The sequence below is a fragment of the Bombyx mandarina genome, chromosome 07, assembly GCF_030267445.1.
Source record: "Bombyx mandarina strain Sakado chromosome 07, ASM3026744v2".
In the NCBI taxonomy this organism is placed as follows: Eukaryota; Metazoa; Arthropoda; class Insecta; order Lepidoptera; family Bombycidae; genus Bombyx; species Bombyx mandarina.
This window is the reverse complement of record NC_143214.1, coordinates 13,579,544-13,600,615: the sequence shown is the minus strand read 5'-3', so window position 1 is coordinate 13,600,615 and position 21,072 is coordinate 13,579,544. Positions and strand designations below refer to the sequence as shown.

The 21,072-nt window shown below is 37.7% G+C and overlaps 1 protein-coding gene across 7 annotated transcripts in view; it reads left to right on the top strand.

Moving 5' to 3' along the window:
* LOC114251819 (dystrophin, isoforms A/C/F/G/H) overlaps nt 1-21,072 on the top strand; it is a 480,975-nt gene that overhangs the window by 7,037 nt on the left and 452,866 nt on the right. For 6 of the 7 annotated variants that reach the window (XM_089728894.1, XM_089728893.1, XM_089728897.1 and 3 more), the window contains exon 4: nt 20,898-20,959. In XM_089728894.1, coding sequence (XP_089585020.1) covers nt 20,898-20,959 — 62 coding nt within the window. Of the gene's footprint in view, nt 1-6,742; nt 7,100-20,897; nt 20,960-21,072 lie in introns of those variants that run through there. The other variant, XM_089728898.1, reaches the window with a different exon arrangement.

The window sequence follows — 21,072 nt, the reverse complement described above, 5'->3', positions numbered from 1 at the left end:
TCTATTTTAGCTATTACTAAATAAAGACACCTTTCCTACATCCAAGTTCCAATTATCAATATTCTCAATTTTACAGACGTATTAGGTAATATTTTATCAACCACAAACCGCAGATTTTTCATAAAATATGCACAGAGTAGAATACAGAACGTCCTCATTTTCTTAAGTCGGCTTTAAGTGGCGACACTACAGAATGTAAGAGATAAGGGCACCAAAAAATTTCACAGGAACTAAAAAAAGTAGTGTTAGTTTAGTTACTGTGAAATATACTTGAAATACACCTGTAAATATACCGAAGTACATACATATTTTTTAAATTTGTCAATTTAAGTGTAATGAACCAATAACCGACTCCTACTTCTACAGGTGAATGAAGTTAGCCCCTCAAAAAAAATTTTTTTGCCTATTTTATACTTATTTTCTATTAATTCGTTTGTTCATCATTTGTTCATGATTGTTCACTGTTAATAATTGTTTGTTCTGCATTTATTTATTTAAAAAATATATTTAAAAATATACCTACAAGTTAGCCCCTCTAATGCAATTTTTAATATTTTTTCATCCTTAATGACTCGTAAATATTCATTTTCGATTGTTCTTATACAAAACACGTTTGTTCTCTTTCGAAATTACTCGTTTTTTGTTTAATTTACTATTTTTATTAGTTGAATAAATGTATGCAAAATATGTGTACTGCGCATGCGTCAACTATAATGCCTAAACTTTCTACGCGGTTTTAATCGTGAAAAAAAAAAACAAATATAAATCCTGAAGGAGAAAATTAATTGGTATACAGTTTAATTAAAAAAATTAAAAAATAAATAAATGAAATAATGTGCATTGGCGTTAAGTTAGACCAAATACATTTTTCCATCCTCCTACTTATCGTTATGAAGGTAAAAAGATAGGGAGTTCACATAGGTAATATAAACAAATAAGTAAATATGTCCATTATTTATCTTTCAAGAGATAATATAGGTATACATTATAATAACTTTTTTACACAGTCGAAATTATATTCCTAACATTAGTAAAATAACATTTTAATACGATAGGTAAGAGGATGGAAAAAATGTACTTGGTCTAACTTAACGCCAATGCATATTATTTAATTTTTTTTTTTTTTTTTAAATTAAACTGTATTTCAATTAATTGCTCCTTTTTTTTTTTTTTATTGCTTAGATGGATGGACGAGCTCACAGCCCACCTGGTGTTAAGTGGTTACTGGAGCCCATAGACATCTACAACGTAAATGCGCCACCCACCTCGAGATATAAGTTCTAAGATCTCAGGTATAGTTACAACGGCTACCGCACCCTTCGAACCGAAACGCATTACTGCTTCACGGCGGAAATAAGCGGGGTGGTGGTACCTACCCGTGCGGACTCCCAAGAGGTCCTACCACCAGTGATTACGCAAAATATAATTTTGCGGGTTTGATTTTTATTGCACGATGTTATTCCTTCACCGTGGAAGTCAATCGTGAACATTTGTTGAGTACGTATTTCATTAGAAAAATTGGTACCCGCCTGCGGGATTCGAACACCGGTGCATCGCTTCAACACGAATGCACCGGACGTCTTATCCGTTAGGCCACAACGACTTACTAAAAACTCCTTCAGGATTTATATTTGGTTTTTTTTTCACGATTAAAACCGCGTAGAAAGTTTAGGCATTATGGTTGACGCATGCGCAGTACACATATTCTGCATACATTTATTCAACTAATAAAAATAGTAAATTTACCAAAAAACGAGTAATTTCGAAAGAGAACAAACGTGTTTTGTATAAGAACAATCGAAAATGAATATTTACGAGTCATTAAGGATGAAAAAATATTAAAAATTGCATTAGAGGGGCTAACTTGTAGGTATATTTTTAAATATATTTTTTAAATAAATAAATGCAGAACAAACAATTATTAACAGTGAACAATCATGAACAAATGATGAACAAACGAACTAATAGAAAATAAGTATAAAATAGGAAAAAAAATTTTTTTTGAGGGGCTAACTTCATTCACCTTACTTCTACAGTGCTCTGGGAACATACGCCGTTGGCTCCGCCCACTTTCATTTTTTTTTTTTTTTTTAAGATATTTTATGACCTGGTAACTAAGACCTTTAAGTCATGTCTTATTTTACTTTATTTTCTTAATTTTATGAAAAATGATAATATGGAGTGAAATGAAATGAAGATGATTAATTTGAGACATTAATCAACTGGGATGAAATTTAATGAAATGAGATGATATGGGATGAAATATAATCGCAGTAAAATGGTGGTCATTTACTGAGATTTTTTCAGTGGACTTTTTGGAGGAACCCGAGAAGTTACGTCCAGCAGCTTTGTTTCATTTTCCCACATTTGTGCACTTTCACAGATATTAAACAGTTAATAAACCACCATTATTACACATTTAAACCTGAAGAAACACTAAATAGACAAAATAAAATAAATCACACAACTTCACTCCTCGCGTTCCCGCCAAAAAGTCACTTTCATTCTTAAATTTTCAATGTTGCCACATCCAACGTATTCCAAGAATAACTGCTTTTAATTATATTTAAAAATAATAATAACTTTAATTTTAATCTATATATATAAAAATGAATCCCTATTTCCCTTGGTCACGACATCATCCGTGAACGGCCGGACCGATTGCGCTAATTCTTTTTTTGTTCTGTTTGTTACTGCCAGGAGAAGGTTCTTATGATAGAAACAAATAAGAAAATTGTGCGGAAAATTAAGAAAGTTAAAAAAACTTAATCACCATATTAAATTTTAAAAAAACATAATCACCACATTAAATTTTTTAATGATTTTCTAATGCAACCGGCCTTTTAGCATATAACTACATTGTCAACATAGCATTGACAGAATGACAGGCGGGCTGCAATTATCGTCAAAGAGGATGTGAAAAAAATTGAATATCATTTAAAACGAATGCTTCGGTCGAAGTAATATTGATAAAATACATAAGAGGACGAAAAAAAAGACAGAATTTCTCAGTTCACGGCAAACTGATGCTATTGGACCTATAAACGTTGTGTGCCAATATTGTAAGGCATTTAAGTATCAAAATGAAACTCCTGGATAGTGTTGTGTGAACGGTCAAGTCAAATTGACAGAATTGGTACCGCCACCGGAGCCGCTACATTAATTGGTTTGGAAATGGGACATTCATTGGAAATAAATCAGATTTTAAGTATTTTTGTCTCATATCCAGCAATACAATAATTGCTTTCAAATGACGTCATTTGGAGCTAAAAAAGCTATTCAAGAAAATTTTATGCCAACTTTCAAGGTTAGTTAGTATATTGAAAAACCATGAACTTTTACCAACACCTGTCTGTTGCAAAATACGTTGGCAGGCTTATCAATTGAAAGGGCGTAAAGTACATTTGTAGCTCTAGGAATTGCCAGAAGTAGCCAGGAGTGACTAGGCAATAGATAAAGGATAAGGGAATGGCAGGGCTGACAAAGTATTTTGAGAGCCACGTGGTAGAACCTAATGGTGGTACTACAAAGAATCCGTTATACAATATCCTATATTACGTCATTTTCTCAGGTTTATTGCACACCTACAGGCATTTGTAGTTAATACACCGCGCTATCTCTGGCCGCCACTTGAAATCCCTTCAGGTTATTCAATCACGATTCTGCAGGATAGCCGTCGGAGCGCCATGGTTCCTTAGGAATGTGGATCTCCACGATGACCTAGAGCTTGACTCTGTCAGTAAGTATCTACAGTCAGCATCATTGCGCCATTTCGAGAAGGCGGCACGACATGAGAACCCTCTTGTCGTGGTCGCTGGAAACTACATACCCGATCCTGTAGACCGAATGGTAAACAGTCGACGTGACCCAAAGTACGTCATTACGGATCCTCCCGATCCATTAACGGTGCTTTTAGGCACCACAAGCACCAGTTATCGTCCTCGTCGAACCAGTCGCTTGCGACGAAGGGCTCGACGAACGAACTAGCCCATAGACACAGCCCACTGTGTTTCTCGCCGGATCTTCTCAGTGGGTCGCGTTTCCAATCCGGTGGTAGATTCTGCGAAGCACTGCTCGCTAGGGTCAGTGTTAGCAACACTCTGGTTTGAGTCCCGTGAGCTCACCTACACATGAAGTCGTCGTGGCCTAAAGGATAAGACATCCGGTGCATTCGTATGTAGCGATGCACCGATGTTCGAATCCCGCAGGCGGGTACCAATTTTTCTAATGAAATACGTACTAAACAAATGTTCACGATTGACTTCTAATGTGAAGGAATAACATCGTGTAATAAAAACCAAACCCGCAAAATTATAATTTGCGTAATCACTGGTGGTAGAATCTCTTGGGAGTCCGTACGGGTAGGTATCACCACCCCGCCTATTTCCGCCCTGAAGCAGCAGCGTTTCGGTTCGAAGGGTGGGGTAGCCGTTGTAACTATACTGAGACCTTAGAACTTATATCTCGAGGTGGGTGGCGTATTTACGTTGTAGATGTCTATGAGCTCCAGTAACCACTTAATACCAGGTGGGCTGTGAGCTCGTCCATCCATCAAAACAATAAAAATTTAAAAAAACACGTTAGTGTGAAGCTGGAATAGCCTCTCAAGGCTATCAGCATAGGGAAAAAAAGGGGCTATCCTCTTACGCACACGACACGTCTTACTTCGTCGCATTTAAACTGACAATTGATTCAGTAACTGAATTTAGAACAGTGTAATCAGAAGCTTCTAAAGCTTCTGAATTCAGTCGACTTAATTCAGCCGAATGTAATAAGCCTTTTAAAGCTTTCCAAATATTAACAAATAAAAATAACCTGGTTAGACTTCAAAATTTACCAAATGTAAAATTAGAAATCATAATGCCAAGTAGTAGTATATTTGTATTACCTGAATGTTCATCCTTATAGGCTTATTACATTTGGCTGATTTTAGTCGTCTGAATTCAGAAGCAAATTTAGAAGCTTCTGATTACACTGTTCTTAATTCAGTTACTGAATCAATTGTCAGTTTAAGTTTTATTACGCGACGAAGTAAGACGTGTGGTGTGCGTAAGAGGATGGCCCCAGTATTGTTAAAGAACAACATTTTTTTTTTAGTTTTTTTTGTTTTTGTGTTTTGTTTCAATTTCTCAAAATATAAAAAAATGAAAACAAGAATATCGGTGAGGAAATATTTATTGCTGTGCGGAATGTTAGCAAATATGAACATTATGAGTGATTTAGAACCAGCAGACTTCAAACATTATTTATAAATGGATTTGATCTCGTTTGACCTAATATTAAACCTTGTGACACCTTTTATTCAAAAGCAGGATATTATCCTACGATAGTCTATTATATATCTATTATATAACTATTACATATCTAATTCTACGATAGTATAAGTCCAAAAGAAAGATTGGTTGTAACATTAAGATTTCTTGCAACAGGAAATTCGTATCAAGATTTAAAATTTAGTTCTTCAATATCCCAACCCCTGATGACAAAAACTATCCCTGAAACTTGTCGGGCTATTTATGAATGTCTGGCACATTCAATAAAGGCGACCGAAATTAATACTTTTTATTCGGAAGCAAAAAACAAACTAAAACGTCCTCACGCACGGAGAGCTATGGGCCGACTGAAGCCATTTAGTAACTAAATGTGATTACATGCGTTTCTAATTAGGCTTCTAAATGATTCAGTTAGTCAGAAACCATCCTTGCTACTGAATTCAGTAGACTAACTTACTTAATGCTATTACACTTCACTGAATTCAGTAGCGTCTGAATTCAGTCGTCTCAGTCGTCTGAATTCAGCCAAGTGTAATAACCTTATTAGATGTATGGCTCTAATAAAGAATATAAATAAATAAAATGTTCATCATTTTTGCTTTGTCAGATTTAATATTTGTAGGATTTATAAAAATAAGATTAGGAGCAATTTATTTTATGAATTATAAAATTACTAAATTAATATTTTAGAAAATATACGGGACCATGTTTTGTATATTTAAAAATATTACGGAAATTAAAACACGAGCTGGCAGCACTATCTTAATGTCATTCTTGTTTTATTAGGTACTAGGGATGCAAACTCTTCCCAAAAAATATCGATTCTTAAATCGATTTTAATTCAAATGTGAAGAATCTTTCACAATAAATCAGGATCGAGAAAAATCGAAATTCTTTCGATTTGTAGCCCTAATATTTACTATAAATATATTATTATATATAAATATAGGAGTAAATAGTTCGCCTCATACAATAATCAGTTGATCAGAACGCATATGACACAATGTAGATAACAGAGGACACGCCGTAGTCAATGTTTGTTTTTTGCAAACCACAAATCATGTTCGCATACAGACAAACAATTTTTTATTTCTGTACATGAAGAAACTGACGATATGTCTTTTTTACGAGAGTTTGCGAAGAGGTCTAGGGCGAACACTTATCATTTAATGGGCCGTCTACCTATAAATGAGACAAAAAAGGAAGTTTATCATATTCCAACATATTTATGAGAATGGAATTGAGGTCGTATATCTATCAAGATAGTGAAATGCAAGATGCCAAATGTTTTTTTGTACATGATCGCTTAAATACGATAAATTATGTGAAATATACATAAAAGAACCCGGAATAATTATTAATGATCTGTATATTACGATTTATCGATGTTTCAATTTTCAACAGTTTAAAATCGATTCACTGTATCGATTCATGGGTTAATGTTTCTCAGATCATCATCCCTATTAAATAGTTTCGGAATATTTCTGATGCTAACTTGACGGGTTCTTCGACTGAGTGGTGATAATGTTTTCATAAGTTTTGGTGTTATTCTGAAATTTTCTGTGATTTAACTTTACTTTTCTATAACATACGCCTTATTTGAAGTGAAGTGTCGCCGAACAAAACCAAACAAGTGGTTGCGGAAGTACGACTTGTTACGACGATCTTAATTCCAAAAGTTTTAACAAAGTTTTATCTAAGTCTAGTGACGGTGTGTGTTTGTTGTATTTTGTCATGTCTCAAGATAACTTTATAACATCACTTAAAATCGTCTGAGATACTCCAGAAAGGATCAATCTGCGTGAAGATGGAAGCAAGTTACGTGGGTAAGTGGGAGTTCGGTTCGGGAGCGCGTCTTTGCGTAACTTGAGACCTTGAATTAATCTAGTAATAATAATATACCTACGGACTTTTGAAGGTGTAGTGATGTCGCATGATGCAACGCGCTAGAGCCGGCACCTGTCCCGCGTACAGCCGCCGCCGCCCTCATATCTTATCGGTTCGCGTTTTTCTCTGTACATACCACAGATAAATTGGGCACTGGCTTTCTTCGCTTGTAGGCCGCGATTATCCTCTATGAGTCATTTTAATTTAATATGTAATAAACGAAATACTAAAGATGTAATTGAGTACACTATAACCTGATTAATCATTTGTTTTTAAATTTTTGTCAATTGATAATATATATAATATTATCCATTACATCCAGTTTGGTGAACCTTTTGGAAACTAGTTTGGAACTATGTAGGAAACAATTTCCATTAACTCTCAATGTTAAAGTACAAATAATATTCTAATGAACTTATATTTACTAATTTGGGATTTATTATAATATTTATTCTTAATGAAGAATGCAGGTAGAACTGTAGCAAAATATAAAAGTAATGAAAGGACTTTTTGGCGGGAACGCAAGGAGAGAAGTTGTGTGATTTGTTTTATTTTGTCTATTTAGTGTTTCTGCAGGTTTAATCGTGTAATAACGGTGGTTTATTAACTGTTTAATATCTGTGAAAGTGCACAAATGTGGGAAAATGAAACAAACCCGCTGGACGTCACTTCTCGGGATTCTCCAGAAAGTCCAATGAAAAAGTCTCAGTAGATGACCACCATTTTACTGAGATTATATTTCATCCCATATCATCTCATCTCATTTCATTTGATTTCATACCAGTTGATTAATGTCTCAAATTAATCATCTTCATTTCATTTCATCATTTTTCATAAAAATAAAAAAAATACATTAAAATAAGACATGACTTAAAGGTCTTAGTTACCAGGTCATAAATAATCTTAAAAAAAAGGAATGAAATAGTCATTTTAACCTAATTTTTTTATTTTTTATTTGACCAATTTGACCAATTGGGAATGAAGTTTTGAAAAGAATTAGAAACTAACTCAGAACTTCTCATTTTCCACATAATTAAACTCAACACAGAATTTTTTTTTCTTAGTACATTTAAGTTATTTGGTATTTTAATATATGCAGACAATGCCTTGCACTGATAAGTGACTGCCTAAAAAAATATAAAAATATATGCAAAACTATTGAGACAAAATTACCTTGGACCTTTCCAAAGACTATTAAATAGCTAAAATTTTTTCTCCTCTATAACTTTATATAAACTTATCATATTTTCATATTTTTTTGGGTGGTCACTTATTGGTGGAAGTCATTGTATAAAGCACATTAAGTAAAAAAGTCTTACAAAGAAGATAAAAAATTGTCAAAAGGATTTTATTTAAGATTCCATATAGTGGACAGCTTTCTTCATCACAATTGGTGCATGACAGATGCCAAGAATGTTCAGCTTGCAGTTACACTACATCTAGTTATGGATTAATGGATGCAACTATAATATCATGTTTCAATGCATCACAGTACAGTGCGGTGCAGTATGAACAGTCACTTGTCAAATAAAGTGAAGGAAAATAATTTAGTAGGAAAAAAAACTTAAAACACTGGATTGCAACAGATTATGGTATTATTTACGTCTGCAATCTCACATTTATCATTTTCATTTTACGATTTTTTGTTTCATACTTGAAGATCAAGGAAAACCTAACTGCCAAGCCATACATTGCTTGCCCGGCAGTTGACTGCTACCATGTTAATATGATATGCCTGTCATATAACTTATACTGGTGGTAGGACCTCTTGTGAGTCCGCGCGGGTGGGTACCACCACCCTGCCTATTTCTGCCGTGAAGCAGTAATGCGTTTCGGTTTGAAGGGTGGGGCAGCCGTTGTAACTATACTTGAGACCTTAGAACTTGTATCTCAAGATGGGTGGCGCATTTATGTTGTGGATGTCTATGGGCTCCAGTAACCACTTAACACCAGGTGGGCTGTGAGCTCGTCCACCCATCTAAGCAATAAAAAAAAATAAAAAAAACATAAAGAAAATTATAGCAATTATTAAAATTTGTAAATTATCAATACTTTATTTGTATGCAAGTTTACTAATAATTATAGACATAATGTGAATGATACTGCATTGATCTTGAGACATAAGATTGAAATATTGATTGTATTAGAACAGTTTTCTTATTTTTGATGTTATCTCCGAACAGAAACAACAAAATATTAATGTTAAAAATAACACAAATAAAATTTTAGTTCTCAATATGAAATTGTTCACTATTGTTAAATGACCCTCTGACTCTTGTAAATAACTATTTACCAGTCCATTTTATTTCCTACCTTAATGTAAGTAATTTACTCCATTAATATTTTTAATATTAATCATCTTTGCAACATTTATTTTTTATTTTTTACCAGTTACATTATCTGTCTATTAAAGTAAGAAAAAATTATGAATTAATTTTGTTAACAGTACTTAGTCAAAACATAGGTAAACTAAAAAACAAAACAAACTAATCTACACCCTTTTGACAGTATTTATGAGAAAAATACTGGTAATGCCAAATTATTCCACATATTAAATCAATTTCAAATATTTTAGAAAACTGTACACTTTTAATGAGAAAAGACGATATATGTAACAGTTTGCTTAGTTGGTCTTGTAGTCTAGGGTACCCGCTGGTACATAAGACCCTCACAAGTTGTTGCTTGCTTAGTCAATAATTTTATTAATTATCTTGGATTGTGCAGTCAGCAGTACACAGTAGTGATGTACATAAAGAGTGAAACTTTTCCCGACGCATGAACGAGGGCCCAGTGAGCCCAGTGAGCCCACGACAAGTGTTGCGTAACGAAGCACGTCTCAGCCTCTCATCGCGTATATACCTACATAGATACCTACTAGTAATTTTTATTTTTATTAAATTAATTGTGTATTTTAATTATATTAATTCGTAGAAAAATACTAGACACGGTGTAGTGATTATTGTTATTAGAGAGGACTGGAAAATAATCACCAAAGACCCCGACCCGTTAGATCTGTGGTGTTATGAAAGAGTGTAGTAGTGGCAGCAGTAGCAGCAGTTACAGAACTGTGTGTACATGCCCGGTTGCAGTAACGTTGCGATGATCTCCGCGAGATAACCGCGGTCAACGAGCCGTTTAAACGGTGCAGGCTCACTAAATGTTTGATGTGGTGAGATAGTGCATGTGTTGTGTAGATAACTCAAACAGAACATCCGGAAACTGTGATCACGTTAGATTCGAAATTCGTTACAGAAGGATGTTTATTACTAAACGTTATCAATGCCGGCTGCAATCTTGGTTCTTGAGAACGAGCTATTTGTTTAAGTTCTCGCGGTTTTCCTGCGCTTTGCTGGGTATTGTACTTTCACCTCCGATATTTAAGGTATTTTGTCCAAACTCCATCCCACGAGAGTGCTGCGTGAACTTAGTCTCATCTGCCATGCAAACTGCACAAGAGACTGTCAGAACTACCTAGTACCCCGCCTAGTCTTTTTATAAAATTTGTTATGCAGAAAACATTGATTGTTTCTATTAATTTTTTTTATTTATTTTTATAACATAGATGGTTGGACGAGCTCACAGCCCACCTGGTGTTAAGCCTTCAAATAGAGAAATATAAAGTTTGTTCGGTAGACAATTGCAAATGCAATTTTTTATACCCTTATCGCTAGTAAGTAATGAAGCTCTCCACAAGTTTCCGTTGCCTCCACACAACCACACTTCCAGATAAAATTATCGCCGGTATATCGTTGTATCAATTTGTATGAATAAAGATCAACAATAGGATAATTGAATATTTATGTGGCCAAACTGGAGATTTGAAATTGGCTTCCCGGCGTGTGCTGCAAATCTCATGTAAAATTAGCACTTGTAGTTCACGTCTAACTTCTCACGTGGTCCACTACATACGCGTATATCGTATTGTTTCTCACAATTATCGTGGTGAGATCATCGCACAACTGTGCTCAGTGATTGGCCAATGACTGACCAACATAGTACTGATGCGAATAATTTTGGTGAAAAGAATATAGACAAGTACATACATACCGCATACCACCTGTCTAATTAATCAAAGTCAGATGATAAGCGGCGGCGATAACGTTCTGCACGGCGGAGACAGCGTTGTCGGGCTTGCCAGCCGTGTGCGCTCTCCTTCTTGGTGCTTGGACCGCGCCGCACTCGTCCATTCTAACATCTAGACATCCTAGCTTTGGAAACATCTATGTTTTATATATTCTAGAGACGGGTGAATGAACTCCCAGCCACTGCCACCCACCTGCAGAGATGAGTTCTAAGTCTCAGTTTTTACAGTATAATGACTGTCCCACCCTTTAAACCAAAATGCACTAACTGCTTCTCGACACGGTGATAGGATTTAGGACACGGTGACTTAAAGTAGCGTCTTGGTGTTATAGATATAGATATGTAGGATATTCATACCGAATGGTGCGGCTATATCGAAACGCGAATTTAAGGACAACAAATACAATAAATACAACACAGTTCACCAACAACTTCCACAGAAGGTGCTTCACATGGCTCTCGAGTACCATCATGATCCTGAATTTATCTCATTTGTGAAATATTTGAGTTCTTACTACAGGACTGAGTCTTCTTAAAGTGGGCGACAAAGAAAAAGCCAAGTGAACTGGCATAACCAGGTGGCGGAAGTGAACGTAACACTGCAAAATTTGATGATATACGTTACTTATTGTTACTGTCAATATCTCCACAAACTGAGAGCTTTTTTTTCTACCTAAGCTGTCAGCGTAACTTAACAGGTATAGAGCTCACGGGGCTCAAACCTGACGACGTTGCTAACACTAACTTTAGCAAGAGTAGCGCTTCGCAAAATCTACCATTGGATTAGAAACGCGACCCACTGAGAAGATTCATCGAGAAACTCAGTAGGATGTGTCTGTGGGTTAATTTACTCGTCGAGCTCTTCGTCGCAAGCGACGGGTTCGACGAGAATGATGATAACTGCGAGCATTCGCTAATGTAACCTATCGAGACTTCACCCGAATTACGAACCGGCACTATTTAAAGGTCTTGAAGTTCTAGTTACATTACGGGCTAACACTCGCCGGGAGTACATGTCCTGACGAGAAGTGTATCCAAATCAGTTGTAAAAGAATGAAACACGCGCCAAGATCATAATAGTATTGTAGACAATTGCGATGCGTTGTTGAATATGGGGCTAAATCACTTTAATATTAATTAGAGCCCATTCGTGTCGTGACGACACACCGCAGTCACAATTAGTACGTCCACATTAGTCTTGATTGAGTGCTCTGGATTCTCGACTAGTTGTCTCGCAGTAACTGTTGCGTCTCATTCACAGCGCCATCATAAGTGAAGTTAAATAATACGAGTAAAACCACTTCGACAGCGTAGTGGACGCGTGATCATCTTGTACGTTAGGAACTCGATCAAAATATGTTCATAGCATATATTTTAATAGCGGTATACAGGTATGTACATATGTTTTGTATTGACGGGGAGACGGGTAGACGGCCCGCCCAGTGTACCAGCGGCTCACCTTGAGACATGAGCTCGAAGTATTCCTTGCTCACATTGGTATCGCCCTGGTGCCCTTCGTCGAGCCAGAATGGTTGCTATTTTTTTGTTTTCGGGTATTTTTGTCCATATTTATAATAATGAAGGTGTCCATAACCATCTGATTGAAAATAATTACAATTAAGTTTATATTGCAATAGTAATAACAAGGTCGCTAGTCGGTAACGTCTGCGTTGACTGTTGTGCACCGCGTCTTTACATTCTTATCGACACAGAGTCGTAGTCGAACGAACGCGGAACGACCCACTTTGTGTTAAACGAAGAAAGAAGCTTACCAACATACCAATGTAACTGCCACCTTCTTTCAAAAGAGAGAGGTTGAAATTTAGATACTTTTCAAATAATATTAAAACACGTGTAGTGACTGTCACATACAGACCCGACTGTCCGCACTATAATAAAACTACTTCCGTCATTTCAAGTCAAAACATACTCATTTCTGTCTGTTGACAATACCGTTGGTAACTCATACAGTTGTGTGTGCGTGGGTTACTGTATGGCTACATTAAGTAACCCATCATCATACGTCGATCAGCTCTGACTGGAGCTGGACACTGATATCCTAGCTTGCGGCAACAACTGAACTTAACAACAGTGGAAAACCTGTATCTGTAGTCAGACGTTACCAGAAACATAATTCCCGAAAAGCTATGTTGATTTAAGTAGATTGCAGCGGCCGTATGCCGTCACCCATCTGAGACATGGATTAGCCTGTCCTCCTAAAGCTATATTTTATATTCAAAGAATGTTCATGAACAACCCAAGCTACTTTTTTTGCTTTCACGTATGTATGTTTATGACGAAAAGGTATAATAAGATGAAATTTGTCGCGACAGTTGTGTCTGCTTCCGTACATGGACTGATCTCTGAGTCGGGTTCCATCAGTTTTCTCTTGTTTTACAGTAATGTTCTTGTGTTTAGCGGCCGTGTCGTGTTCAGCATGTAATTGAATTCAAATACCTCGTTGGTTTTCAAATTTTTAGGCATAACTAAAAATAGGCAACCGGTACTTAAGTACGTTAGGCTAATACTGTAGCGCTGTGTTCAATTGGCGATCGCAGTAAGTTTTTTTATATTAGTCGATGCTGCCCGTTCTTCGGTAAATTCTGTCGTCGCCTTTAACGACATCGACGGGAAGAGATGGGATAGCGTTACATACTTGCAACTGTTCATTGTAACTTCAAATCTGATGACTTGTGACTTGCACTTGCTCTCGACGGTTACGACCTCTGCATAATCGATGTGCAGAGGCTTGGCTGTGCTGGTGCGGTTGATAAAGCCAATACAGCTATAATATGCAATATGGATATATCTATAGACTTATTGTGACATTTCGTGTGACATCGAACAAAAAAACGAAAAGTGTGCTAACCATAAGTTATAGTCATTATCAGTGTGTAAGAGCGACTTTCTTATTGTTTTGTAATATGTTCGCCCACTGGGTGTGCGGCGCGGGCAGGCCTCGGTGACGCCTTCGCACTGCGGTAATACACTAGAATTTGATAAAAAGCTTTATTAGATGAACATCTTTAGACAATTGACAAGCGTCGGTTAGGAATTAGCAAATTATGGCGCGGCCATTGGCGTGCGGACTGTTGCTTGCAAGTCATCCACGTCCTTTCTGTGTGCAAATGAAGTACTATTCTATGCATAATTATAATATTTTTGAGTAGCCGCTACATCATTCCATTTGACATTTCAAAGCCAGGGTGGACCGCTATCAGGTTTTGATGGGTTTTAGGAACAGCTCAACATCAAATTCACTCTTAACTTTTTTGTTCATCTCCATAAACTTAGAAAATGCAAAGAGTAGCATACGTGTCCCTTTTATGCTACTCGCTCAAGGGCAACCTCGCGACGAGAAGAGTGTGCGACGCGCGATACTGCCGAGCCACAAGTGACATTGATTATAATTATTTATAAAATGTATTACACAATACTCGTATATATATATCGGTAGGTAGCGAGTGTCCGTGCAGTGCGCGCTGCATTCATTAGGAGGACCGTTATCGCCCACGCGACGATCGTCGCATTCCTCTTACTACTTTAATTCGTCCTTATTTTTATGTCTCTGACCGACATATTTAATTAGTCTTATGTTTCAATCAGCGTCGGCACCATACATGCTCGTATAGTGGTGCTTGCCGGGATGGAGATTTATCACGAATACACCAAATTACGGTTATGCAATATTTAGATCAGAAATTACTCGGTAACATCGATATGATCTAATTTTGAGTAATGACAGTATGAGCTAGACTTGGTTCCCATACGCTGTACAGCCACACGGAAGAAGCTCATCGCGTTCCCGAGCGGTATGCGGCACGACGTTGCGACGTTGCGACGTTGCGGCGTCACGTTCGACAGGTCGCTGACTTTTTTACGATATATTCATAAAATGTTTAGGGCACAGATGCAGCCGGTGCCGCGGCGCACATGTCGGCGCGCGGAAGGAATACAGTAAATAAACAAAACCGCCCCTACACGCCGCGTCGCGCCGCTCGGATGTACCTACAATACATGGGAAGTATGGGTACATAAGTAGGTGTGTACATGAGATACATGTTATCGTCCCGTAAAGTTACGTTTCGTTTATTGTTACGCGAGTACCGAACGTGCCTTCTACTTTATAGGCTTATTACACTTGGCTGAATTCAGTCGCTAGTGAATTCAGCCAAGTGTAATAGCATTAAGTAAGTTAGTCTACTGAATTCAGCAGCAAGGATGGTTTCTGACTGACTGTATCATTTAGAAGCCTAATTAGAAACGCATTTAGGAAGGTGTAATCGCATTTAGTTACTGAATGGTTTCATTCAGTCGTCCCGTAGCTCTCCGTGCGTAAGGACGTTTTAGTTTGTTTTTTGCTTCCGAATAAAAAGTATTAATTTCGGGCGCCTTTATTTAATGTGCCAGACATTTATAAATAGCCCCAACATGTTTCAGGGATAGTGTTTGTCATTAGGGGTTGGGATATTGAAGAACTAAATTTTAAATCTTGATACGAATTTCCTGTTGCAAGAAATCTTAATGTTACAACCAATCTTTCTTTTGGACTTATACTATCGTAGGATTAGATATGTAATAGTTATATAATAGATATATAATAGACTATCGTAGGATAATATCCTGCTTTTGAATAAACGGTGTCACAAGGTTTAATATTAGGTCAAACGAGATTGAATCCATTTATAGATATTGAAAAAAATAGAAATTAAAACAAAAACAAAAAAAAACAAAAATTTTGTTGTTATCTAGACAATACTGGAGCCATCTTCTTACGCACACGACACGTCTTACTTCGTCGCATTTAAACTGACAATTGATTCAGTAACTGAATTTAGAACAGTGTAATCAGAAGCTTCTAAAGCTTCTGAATTCAGTCGACTAAATTCAGTCGAATGTAATAAGCCTTTTAGTTTAAGAGCGATTTTGCGTACTGTTCTGTGCGTAGATAATCCTTATAATTCTAACTTGTGATGCTTTTTTGAATCATCCTTACTTTAATTATCATCATTATTGTTTAAAAATATACTGACGAGTGTTTCCAATGTTGAATTAAGACCATGTAACCGTTCCGATGTATTGCAGCGAAGATGTATTGCTTATCGTAAATAATTATAATTTATAGATCTCAGAATTCACAGTTAATAAAATGCTTTTAAAATTTCCAGCAAGTATCATATAACGCAATCGGAGAACAAGTATCAGATTAACGTGTATCAATTGCAACGTACTACCGAATATTGTAGTGAAAATATTCTTATAGTAAGACCTGTTCTTAGATCGTATTTATTTATGGAACCCCTGGGTCTGTGGAGGGACTTCGGTTCTCTCTGTATTTTGTATCGTATTTTCCATAGGGAGTGCTCTGAGGAATTGTTGAGATGATCACATCATCTCGTTTTTACTGTCGCACCGTCACCGGAGTAGAGTTCATCCATGCTACCTAGAATCATTGCGTTCATCCACAGTGCGTTTCTAGATATCATTTTTGCCACGTGCCATCCGGCTTTGGAATCCCATCCCCTCTACAGTATTTCCCGAGCGCTATGACATGTCCTGCCTCAAACGAGGCTCGTGGAGTATATTAAGCGGTAGGCAGCGGCTTGGCTCTGCACCTGGCATTGCTGAAGTCCATGGGTGACAGTAACCACTTACCATTAGGTGGGCCGTGTCCTCGTCCGCTTAAAAGGATATTGACAAAAAAAATAATATAGATAAATTCATAATACGATTTTCAACTTATAATTAGCTAAAAACACATTAATCAGATTCAAGTGTATCATGTGGTTCTCAGGAAAAGCCCTTCTATATCTGGAAGCACTGCGTTCCTCCTTACATCTACTATCTCCCCCTACTCAGCGTTTCCAGCTCTGTAAATACCTTTCTTCAAGTAAGTTTCAAAAAGTGGCTTCAGTGACTTATTCAATGAGAACCAGAAGGTACTAAACCAAGTCCACCCCAGGCTTGACAGTGTCTCTGATATTGGAGATGCACCAAGAAAGATGAAAACCACTCACGGGTGCGTTGGCCGCACGTAGGCAACATTTGCTTCCAATATAAAAATGACATAACAGCGCTTCTGAAATGTCGTGTATACTGGTGGAGTGTGCTCCGAGGCGAGACCTTTATATTGACTGCTTGCGTGCTACTGCTGAACCACTATCGATTCTTACATTGCTCAAAGGCAATGACAAAGTTTCTCTTCGTAGTGCTGTAATTACTGTGTGAACAAGAATAACGGTTACACTTTCTTCCATTAGGTTCATTTGAAATGTTTTAGGACACATAGATAAATAGCACGAATGCAACTACAAAACCAGAGTTTTTTTTTTTTTTTGCTAGATGGGTGGAGGAGCTTACAGCCCACCTGGTGTTAAGTGGTTACTGGAGTCCATAGACATCTACGACGTAAATGCGCCACCCACCTTGAGATATAAGTTCTAAGGTCTCAAGTATAGTTACAACGGCTGCCCCACCCTTCAAACCGAAACGCATTACTGCTTCACGGCAGAAATAAGCAGGGCGGTGGTACCTACCCGCGCGGACTCACAAGAGGTCCTACCACGAGTAATTACGCAAATTCTAATTTTGCGGATTTCACTTTTATTACACGATGTTATTCTTTCACCGTGGAAGTCAATCTTGAACATTTGTTGAGTACGTATTTCATTACAAAAATTGGTACCCGCCTGCGGGATTCGAACACCGGTGCATCGCTCAACACGAATGCACCAGACGTCTTATCCGTTAGGCCACGACGACTTCAGAGTATCATAATTTTGTTAGCGTGCTTAATCGCTGAGATTTTTTAATTTAAATGCTGTAAAAAATATAATTAGCGCATTAGGTGGGTGCCGTCAGAACACGTTGATAAACAAAGTGCCGCGCCGCGCGACTGCTGGCGATGTCGATGTCGGGACGGATGAGTTGCCGGCGCGGCGGCGCTCAGGACATACACGTGCTTGTAGTAGCGGACAGCGGCTGCTCCATCAATGGACTCATTTGTACTGTACGTACGAGTCGCACCGCGCACGCAGCCCGCGCGTCTGGTGGGGGCGCAGCGCTGCGAAGTCGCTGACTCCTATCTACGACACGCTTCATGTTCGCGCTCTACTTCTAAAAGAAAAAAACAAATGCTTGGTATTTGGTCATATCGCCAACAAAGTCGAAGCGCTAACAACTTAAACAAGTTGAATGTTTCCATTGAAGTTGATAACTCATACCTAAAGTTCATGAGAAAGTTTTGAAGTCGTCGTGGCTTAACTACTAGGACTAGATAACAAAAAAAAGCGATATGAATCACAGGTGAAGAAACACTGGTTACTCGTATCGAGATTAGAACACTTGACTGACTGGCGCTGACCTGTCTAGCGTTTTACTCATGGACATGGGTCTCAGTTTATGTTGGCAGCCGCCCCTCTTTACCACTCGACAATTCTCAGCGACGCGACGGTGACGGTGGTGCTCATGACATCAAACGTGCGAGCCTACCGATTTGCGAATTATTTTATTAAATGCGGATATTTGCGGATTATATGCGGATTAAAGCAGCGGTATATGGTGGCTTAAACAAGTTTTCACTTCTTAATTTTCTTCTTCTTCTATGTGATAAATGGGATGAAGCTAATCTCTATGAGATTGTAATCAATTGAGATCAAATTAAATGAAACGAAATGAGATGGGATGAAATAAAGTCTCAGTATACTGGTGTTTATTTACTGAGATTTCAGTGGACTTTTTGGAAGAACTCTAGAAGCCACCTCCAGCAACTTTGTTTCATATTCCTTCATTTGTTCACTTTCGCTCTTGCTTTTCCCGCCGAAAAGAGCACCTTTCCACGGCATCTTTAGCCGGTTTTTTTGTGTTACATATGGTCTGGTAACGAGACCTTTAAAGCCAATATTTATATTATGTTATAATATGAAAAATTATATGAAGTGAAATGCGATGAAGTTGATTAATTTGAGAGTGATGAAAATTGTAGATTAAACCATTAGGTAAATAATGAATATCTACACTGTAAATTATGTAAATTTCATTTCATTCATTTCTAATGTATAGGTATGTACTTTTTTATATGTCTCCTTTTAATACACATGTAAATCATAAAATAAAACAAAAATATTTTTTAGTGAGTGAACACTACCTGACAGACGAACGCGCGACTTGTAATTGGTTTGAGCGCTTACTGACGTGGACATTTCGATCTTAACACCATGATCGCCAGAAAATTTAAATCAACCCGACTAGTTAAAGGCGATAGTGGAACCTGACGATACTCAATCTACCGCTGAGTTAGCAGCAGCTTTCAACGTTAGCATCAAAACAATATCGGTCCATTTGATTTAGTTTGGCAAGTGAACAGAACTTGACCAGCGGGCGCCGCACGAACTGTGCGATCGCCATGTCTTGCGTTGCTCAACAGACACAGAAACGATGGGATTTTGAACATCATTGTCACTTGCGATACAGATGGATTATTTCTAGTAATTGTACGCGGCAATGATGTTGGTTAGACCCTGGTTCAGCACCTAAGCAATGCACCAAATAAAAACTTTCACAAGTTTTAATTGTATCTACCATTCGCGAAAATTTAAGGAATCCCTAAATAACATTGAATGTAACGTTGGAATACTGAAGTAACATAGTAAATATGACGTCATAACAACAATGGCTGAAGGTCACATCATATTAAGCAACCCGAGAAGCAAATCGCTCATCGGAGCGCGACCAACGGGACATCTCTTCAATATCTTATTATTATTTTAGATCATGAAGTCAGTTCCCGTCGGAAGCTACCGCAGACAATACTTAATCTGCACCATACTTAAACTTTAATATTTGATTTTATTCTTGACAGCTACGATTTAAGACATGTGTTTTCCGGAGCTAGCAATCGATGTGGTTAATTAAAAAAAACGTAATTTCTGTGAGATGTTAAAAGGGATGAAACTTACCAAGAACGTGTGCGCTTAGTGAGAAGTAGTGTAGCGTGCAATGTTAACGTTGCTAAAGGCCTGGGAGGCTCTGGTCCGTCCGGATACCGACCCGGTGGAATGTGCGTTATCGGTGTTGTAATGTGGCGACGTCACTACTGACCTAATTCTATTACTAATCCTAGTAGTAGTAGTAGTACTAGTAGACCGAAGTCTATTACTTTGAATGTAAATGAACGGCTGAGTACGTCAGCTGAACTGATTCTGAAGTTAAAATATGATAAATATTTTTTTTACTGTATTTGTAGACAGAGTAGTGTGTAGCCCGCATGATGGTGAGTGGTTACTGTTGTTCACGGACGTCAACAACACCAGGGACAGAGCCCAGCCGCTGCTTACTGCCGAATACTCTCCGCAAACCTCGTTTGAACCTCAGTTATCAGAATCACTATTGCGTGACATTAATTAGTCGATAAACGTGATGGGACGCTAGAAGCCTTTAGATCTAAGACGGCTCCTTGCTCTTGGTGCCGCGTGCTCAACGACCAGTAGATTGATTATCCTGTCTTCCTATTCTAGCAGGCGGTCTGTAGGCTAGATAATTTGCAAGACACCGCTCAGTTCCCTTCTACTCATTTCTTGTGAGGCTTATCCTCGTCCCCGGAGCTGAATATTCATGTCAGGAGACCGCAAATGATCGTTTATTTTGTTGTTTCAGACGAACGTGAAGATGTACAAAAGAAAACATTTGCGAAATGGATCAACTCTCAACTCGTTAAGGTAAATAAATAGATAACAATAGACACATATTAAAGATCTGAGGAATTGTTCGAGATGATCCCGTCACGTCGTCTCTACCACCGCACCGCCGCGCCCGCCGTCAGCAGCAAAGT